The sequence below is a fragment of the Tiliqua scincoides genome, chromosome 10, assembly GCF_035046505.1.
Source record: "Tiliqua scincoides isolate rTilSci1 chromosome 10, rTilSci1.hap2, whole genome shotgun sequence".
NCBI lineage: Eukaryota > Metazoa > Chordata > Lepidosauria > Squamata > Scincidae > Tiliqua > Tiliqua scincoides.
This window is the reverse complement of record NC_089830.1, coordinates 24355509-24362876: the sequence shown is the minus strand read 5'-3', so window position 1 is coordinate 24362876 and position 7368 is coordinate 24355509. Positions and strand designations below refer to the sequence as shown.

The window sequence follows — 7368 nt, the reverse complement described above, 5'->3', positions numbered from 1 at the left end:
GAAACAAGGACAAAAACAGATCACTTCCCATAGCTTCCAAGACTAAAGCCAACCAGACAGGGCCTATGAGAGGAATTTTAGCAGGGGGTACAAAGTTTCTTCTGGGCCCCTTTCCAAAGAGGAAGGGGAGCAATGGGGGAAGGCAGAATGGGGAGGCAAAATAGGGCAGGGGAGGATGCTGACAGCCACAATAGTCTTTGGAGCTCAGGCCTACTAGGCTTCTTGATGCAGAGTCCAGGTCTACCCCCACCATGTGGCATTAGAAGCCAGATAAAGTAATATGGAAAACCAAACACACTCCTAAGTCTCTCTAAAATTTTTGAAATATAGGAAATGGATTGCAGAATATTATTATTATTATTATTATTATTATTATTATTATTATTATTATTATTATTATTAACAGTATTTATATACCGCTTTTCAACTAAAAGTTCACAAAGCGGTATTAGCATTATCATATTTAGGCTCACAATAGAATAGATCAAAATGAACTTCCGCAGCAGCTGTAACCCAACAGCTAGGTCCCTGAGCTTCTGTACACGCCTTCATGGTTATGGGATCCACAAGCCAAAGCCAAGTATGGGATCTACTGTAGCAGGCCAGTTTCCTCCCAGATTTGACACTGTGTTAAGGAGGGACTTTCCTGTGACTGTGCTTTCCTGGGACTGGTGTATATGACTTGCAGCAGCAGTTAACAGTGCATGCACATGGTTGTGCTCCAGCATTATGCGCTGGCAGTTAGTTCAGGTAAGATAGGAAAATGTCAGGTCCCAGGAACTTTCTGGGCCCCCTCCTTTGGCTCCTGGTCCCCCTTTCCGACCCTGGGCCCGGGTACAAATTACCCCCTTTACCCCCTCTCCTAGGCCCTGCAACCAGAGCTTTCGCCCCTTTCATCTTGAAAGAAGGAACAGAGAGCAGTCCAAATTCAAACCCAAGTGGCACAAATCTGGGAACTTCCACAGAAAATTCCAGCATTCCCATTCTTCCAATGCAGGGAATGAAGCTGGAGACAGGTTGGCATGATGCCACGCCCAGGGGTTCCTCACCCAAGATGCAGGCTAGGCTTCAGGATTATGTGCAAACCTGGTACAATACAATATTGGACGCATGGTTCCTGGAGACATGTCTCCAAAGACTATTCCTTGGAATTTGTAAGGAAACCAAGGGACAGGTTCTGGCAGATCTCAAAATCAAGGGATGCAAATAAACATGCAGCTATCCTAGCAGCCATATACCATCTACCTCATATTGGGGCAATAGAGGCAGTTCCCTCTGCTGAGAAAGGTACCAGGATTTACTTGGTGCTCTTTCCAGTACTGAAGCAGAATGGAGAAATGCATGGAATCCTAGATTTAAGGTGGTTGAACTGTTTTTGTAAAATCACAGAAGGTATCTGAGATCTCCTACAAATCCTCGCACTTTCAGTACCATGCCTTTCCCTTGGGGGGGGGGGAGGTTTCACAAAAGTGTTAGTGGTACTATTGGCACGTCTCAGGCAGAGGGGACTGTTTCTTTACCCTCACCTGGATGACTTTTAAATAAAAGTGTTGTCCAGGGAGCAAGCAGAGCTTAACAAGCACCAGATGGTGCTCTGCCTGCAAACTCATGGTTTTGTGATAATCCAGTCAAACAGTTCACTTATTCCCATCCAGATACTGAAACACTTGGGAATATTTTTCCAAGACCCACATTTTCCATGTTTTTTTGCCAACAGAGAGATGACAAAGGATGACAGACACAATCCTCCAGATTCTCAGTCAGGTAGGCAGATATCATGATGCTAGTCCACCTACTATGAATGTTGGTTCTGCCACCAGCTGGTCAACTAGACCCAATTCCACACCAGAACTCTTCAGGAGTGTCTCTGGTCCCACTCAAGAAGATAGAGAGGAGATGCCACTTCCACACACTGATTCCACCACCCCTGAAGAGGGATTTGCAGCAGTGGGTGTACAATGGACAGCTGTCCAAGGGGTGAGCCTTCAGGACTGGCAACAAGTAATCCTGACCACAGATGCCAGCATATTTGATTGGAGGGCCCAACTAAATGGCAGAGTGATTCAGGGTCATTATTACTCTCAGGAGATGTCCCAGAGCATCAATCTCCTGGAGCTGAGATCTATCTGTTGTGCTCTGTTTTCATCTCAAACCTCATTTCTGCCTTTGTCATGTTCTAGTAAGAACAGACAATGAAGAACAGTCCACACACAAAAAAAAAACACAAAAAAAACCCCCACAAGTTAACACCTAGCAGGAGAGAAGAACATGGAGGCAGACTCCCTACGCAGATGGAGCCTCTCGGAAACAGAGTGCAGGTTGCATCCAGAAACTGAGGACCAGATTTGGACACCCATAGTAGGCAGTTTGCTACTTGTAATAGTTTGCTACTGCAGAAAACTCACAACTTAACAATTTCTTCTCCAGGGTAAGAGACAAGGGAGTGGAAGTGGTGGATGCACTATCGAAGCCCTTGAACTGGGTGCCTTATTCATCCTGACTTATGTGTATTCCACACACCATGGTACTTAGGATTGACTCATTTTTTCTTACCCAAAGTTAATTCAATTTTTCATTGACAGCAAGAACCATCATTTTTTTTAACCATCATTTTGTCCCAAGCATACAAGGGAAAAGGCTTGGCACACACTAAATGTCAGAAGAGTCCTAAGCTTCCATACAGAATGCACTCGCCCATTCAGGAAGACGGATGCTCTATCTGTAACTTACCATGGGCGGGAAGGTGTCCCTGGTGACTTAAGCTAAGTGGCTTAGAGTTTGCGTCCTGATGGTGTACAAGGCAGCTGGTTTACAACCTCCAGGTGGTTTAAAGGCTTATTTCCATTAGATGGCAGCTGCTTACGCAGCATTTGAAAATGTGGCATCGCTGTAGGATATATGCAGGGCTGCCACGTGGTCATTGCCTCACACTTTCTTTAAGCACTACAAGTTAAATCTATCAGCCTCGGTAGAGGCTTCCTTCAGGAAGAAAGTTCTCCAGAGGGTACTGAAGGCGTGAGAGTGCGTGATCTAACTGCCCGCCCCCCCCCCCGGGATACTGCTCTGGTAGATCCCATTGGTGAGGAATGCCCGTGCCTCCACCAAGGGAAACAGAAATTTGCCTTACCTGAGTAAGTCTTGTTCCTGGTGGAGGCAGGGGGCATTCCCCCCACCACACTCCCTCTACTGCATAAACATAGATGCAAGGTGGTATTTAGGGTTTCCTATGACCTATTTTTCCCCTGGGGACTGGGGATAAGAATAGGCCCTCAGTTTGGCTGTACTTGTCGTAAGAGGCAACTAAACAGCCACTGGGTAGATGGGACTCGTTAGCCTGGGAAGGCAGCTCATCTGAGAGAAGGAAAACCCTGATCCCAAACCTCCACTGCCTTGTGGCTACATCCAGTTATGGAAAAGGCTTCAGGAGTCAACCTCGAGGCAAAATCCGGAGCCGGAGTCCCTAAGGCAGTTCGTGGCTGAACACAGTCATGTTCTGGCAACTCCTGCGACGCCGCTGGAACCAACCGTACTGGCTTCTACCTTTCCATTGGACCATTCCAGCAACGTGGAGAGGGGATTTGCTGCATGGGAAACAGTCTATCCTCCATACCTACTTTACCCAGGCTTTGCGCACTGGAGAGGACACTCTGTTCCAGAACCACCATTCAGAGCGCGATACCATAGTCTTCCGAGACTGAAGGATGCCAACATGACCTATTTCCCTTGTTCAAACCCTTCTGTTTCTGGGGTATTAAACCTATTTATGTGCAAAGCAGTTTTCCAACCAGAGTACAATTGTGATGCAAGTTTGCATCCAATCACAGTAGTGTGTATGAGGATCCTGTCACAGCTCCACAAGTAGTGTCTGGGGACTAGATCCTTGTGCTTGTGGAGCTCTGCCTGCCTTTTCGTTGGCCCTGCCTCCAACAGCAGCGAGGGACAATCCCATTGGTGAGGAATGCCCCCTGCCTCCACCAGGAACAAGACTTACCCAGGTAAGGCAAGTTCCTGTTTTTCAAATGTCACACTTCAAATGATGGTTCTGAACCTCATAAACATACCGTATGTGAGGCACTTTGGATGCTCAGATATGCTCCATATGCAAATTAAATATTTTTCATCATGGATAGTGCCTCTCTCTATGCTGTGCAAAGTTCTGCATGACATTGAACTTCTGCTAAAGAAACCAGAATTGGCTAGGATGATTCCACCCCAGGCATACTAGGCATTTCTCCAATAGGTAACTTTTGGCAATCCTAGAATATGATTTTTCAATGTGTGAGGCTGGCCAGCTGATTTGCCATGGGGGCACACTGTGTTCTGCTATCAGTATTGACAGTTCAGTTGGGTGAACCCTCTGATGATGGGATCCCTTTGTATGATGATAGTATCAGGACCTTTGAACTCTTTTCTGTAAACCTATCCCAGCGATCAGGAATGAGACATTCCAGGAACATCCTGGCCTCATATTTATTCAAAATAGGGAACAAGTTTGGCTGTGCTAATCTTGCTCTCGTCGTTGCAGTGAAAGAACTCTGGAGCCTCAGCAATTTGCACCATGTGAGGTGCTTAGGATCAATGTGGAGGACTTAGTAGAGAAAAAACTGCTCATTGAAATTCCTGTAATTTCATTCCAGAGAGAATAAGGAGAAGAGATGAGTTCCAGAAGCTCTTTCTACCTTGATCTGGTGCTCTCAGTTATTGGAGGCTTGACTGTCCTCTGGCTCCTTCTGCAGGCTGTTTGGGGTTTGGTGTTTAGGTTGAGGATTTACGTGCTGTCTGAAGTGTGGAAAGGGGTCGACCTGGCCTGCTATGGACCTTGGGCAGGTGAGTGCTGGCATGCGATTGCTCTTTTCCCCACATGGAGCAACCCTGGAGTAAGCCCCAAAGAAAACTGCTTTGAGTTTAGTGGCATAACTAAGGAGGTGCAGGGGGTAGCAGTTGCACCGGGCAACAAGCTTTAGGGGAGCAACAAGCTGAGCTTGACACTAGTGGCCAAAATTGTGAAAATCTTGGTATGTACAAATAATACCATCATGTTATATATCATTGGAAAGATATTTTAATGCAGAATGCAATGAAATATACCACTTTGGAATATCTATATTTATCAAAAGTTATTGCCAATTAACCAGAAAATGAAAACACAACCGCCTTAAGGAACAAAAAGTGGATTTCTTTAACTCAAAACTGATCTATGAGCCTGATTGTTCTGAGAGTCAATGAGATTTTATTATGAAATAGCATGGAAACAATAAGGGGTCAATATGAGTCAGCTCTCATTTCCATGTATCACATGTACTCCTGCTAACTGGTAAAGAGGCACTTTTTCAAGTGGTGCTTCTCTTATATTTAGCAAGGAAAGAATAACAGTCCCCCTTCACCCTAGCACAATGTCTCTAACCAGTAAGGGGTGTACTTTTTATTTATTTATTAAGGCTGCAATCCTAACCACACTTTCCTAAGAGTAAGCCCCACTGAACAAAATAGGACTTACTTCTGAGTAGACCTGCTTAGGATTGTGCACTTAATTACATTCGACTTTGTCGTGGAAGGGGGCTACAAAAGCTTCTTTGATCCAGGTAGCAGATAGATGCCTTAGCTATGCCACTGGCTAGAGGGGAGGTGGCAGATCAAGTGGGTGGTGAACTGCTGAGGGGAGGAGGCAGGTTTACCCCCAAATTGCACTTTTTAAAAAGCGTGGGAATGATGTCACTTTCGGTTGTGACATCACTTCCAGGGCATCATTTTGAGCTCCGCACTGGGCTACATGTTCATTAGCTACGCCACTGTTTGAGTTAATGTGCAAAGGATTTACGTGCAAACATTTATTTTAATGTTGCTTGGTTGCCAACCTTCAGTCTCGAAAGACTATGGTATAAGCCTACAGCACCCAGTATTCCCAGGTGGTCTCCCATCCAAGTACTAACCAGGCCTGACCCTGCTTAGCTTCCGAGATCAGACTACAAGTAGAGGTTGCTTATTATCAACAGAAGCACTATAAAACCTGCAGTCTTATGAGAGAATGCTTTGTTAAGATCAAATGTCTTCTTTACCATCCTGTTCAAGATAAATAAGTGTGATTTTCCAAAGCAATTGTTTTATTCCAAAACAAATTGCTTCAGATTTACTTAACTGATCAATTTCAACACATACAATTAATTATGGAGGTTCTGATCTTGCATTCCACAACCCTGGACTAAGCCCCAATGAAAATGGCTTTGAGTAAATGTGCAAAGGATTGCATTGTATTGTTTCTTTAATAAGGTTAGGTTTTTAGTGCCTGGGGGGGGGGCAGGTACAGCTGGACTTAAAAATGACTTGCTGCTCAGGGTTTTTACATCGCTGATGGGGTCCAAGCCGTGAGAGGCATGGAGACCGAGCTCCCTTGCCTTTGGTTCTAAAATGCTTTTGGTTCTTTGTTTTGTTCTTATCTCTTTCTCCATAATTGCTGGTATGGCATTTAGACTCTATCAGCATTATTTTGTACTTTGTACTTTTGTATTTTTGTTGGCAAGGGACCTGTTTTGGCTCCTTCGAACGCTGCAGCCGCGATATTTACACAAACTATAGACATGCAGCTGATTTTAATGACTTGGATGTTTTCCCTTTTTTTCAAGTGAGTTTGTTTTTTATTTGATAAGAAGTCATTCCGTTTTGAGATATATTTCAACTCAACGATTTAATTGTGAGTAAATTACCCCCAGTGGATAGCTCAGGAGGGTGATTTTTTTTTCTTCTTCTTCTTTCAAGATCCCACTCCTCCTTTTGGTTGTATTCCTTTGGTGGCTATCTCATTGTTTGTTTTTTAAATAAGAATAACTCTTGAGATTCCACCCCTCCTTTTGGCTGTACTCCCTTGGTGGTCGTCTCATTGTTTGCTTTTTAAATAAGATTATATTGAAGAAAGGAGGAATAAGAGAGTACCTGGAGCTCCCTTAGAAAGAAAGAAAGAAAGAAAGAAAGAAAGAAAGAAAGAAAGAAAGAAAGAAAGAAAGAAAGAAAGAAGCTAAGATGGTACTGACAAGAAATAATTATAAAAAACTGGACTTACAAATTCAATCCCCTCTGAATCATGAGAGGAAATATCATCGAACTTCAACTCAAGCTAAAATAACAAACTTTTTCCCACGTACTTCTCCTTCTCCTTCATCCAGCTTAAGTAATTGTCCTCCTTTAGGTTCTGATGTAACATCTTATCCTTCGACAAGCTTTTGCTGTTCTCCACCCAAGACTTTATCACAAACACATTTACTGAATGAGCCTTCGGCAGCTATTAAGAACCCTGCTCAAATGGATTTTGTGGACAAATATGTGCAATCTGATGATCCATCTACAATCAATTCTCAAGCAGCGTCAACCCCTGTG

The 7368-nt window shown here is 44.1% G+C and overlaps 1 protein-coding gene across 1 annotated transcript in view; it reads left to right on the top strand.

Annotated features, from left to right (window-relative positions):
• The first annotated feature begins 489 nt into the window (after positions 1-489).
• The window catches only part of LOC136661076 (very-long-chain 3-oxoacyl-CoA reductase-like), a 29255-nt gene continuing 22376 nt past the window's right edge, over positions 490-7368 (top strand). Inside the window, exon 1 of the mRNA XM_066638096.1 lies at positions 490-580. Within this exon, the coding sequence (XP_066494193.1) occupies positions 490-580 (91 nt within the window). The remainder of the gene's footprint in view (positions 581-7368) is intronic.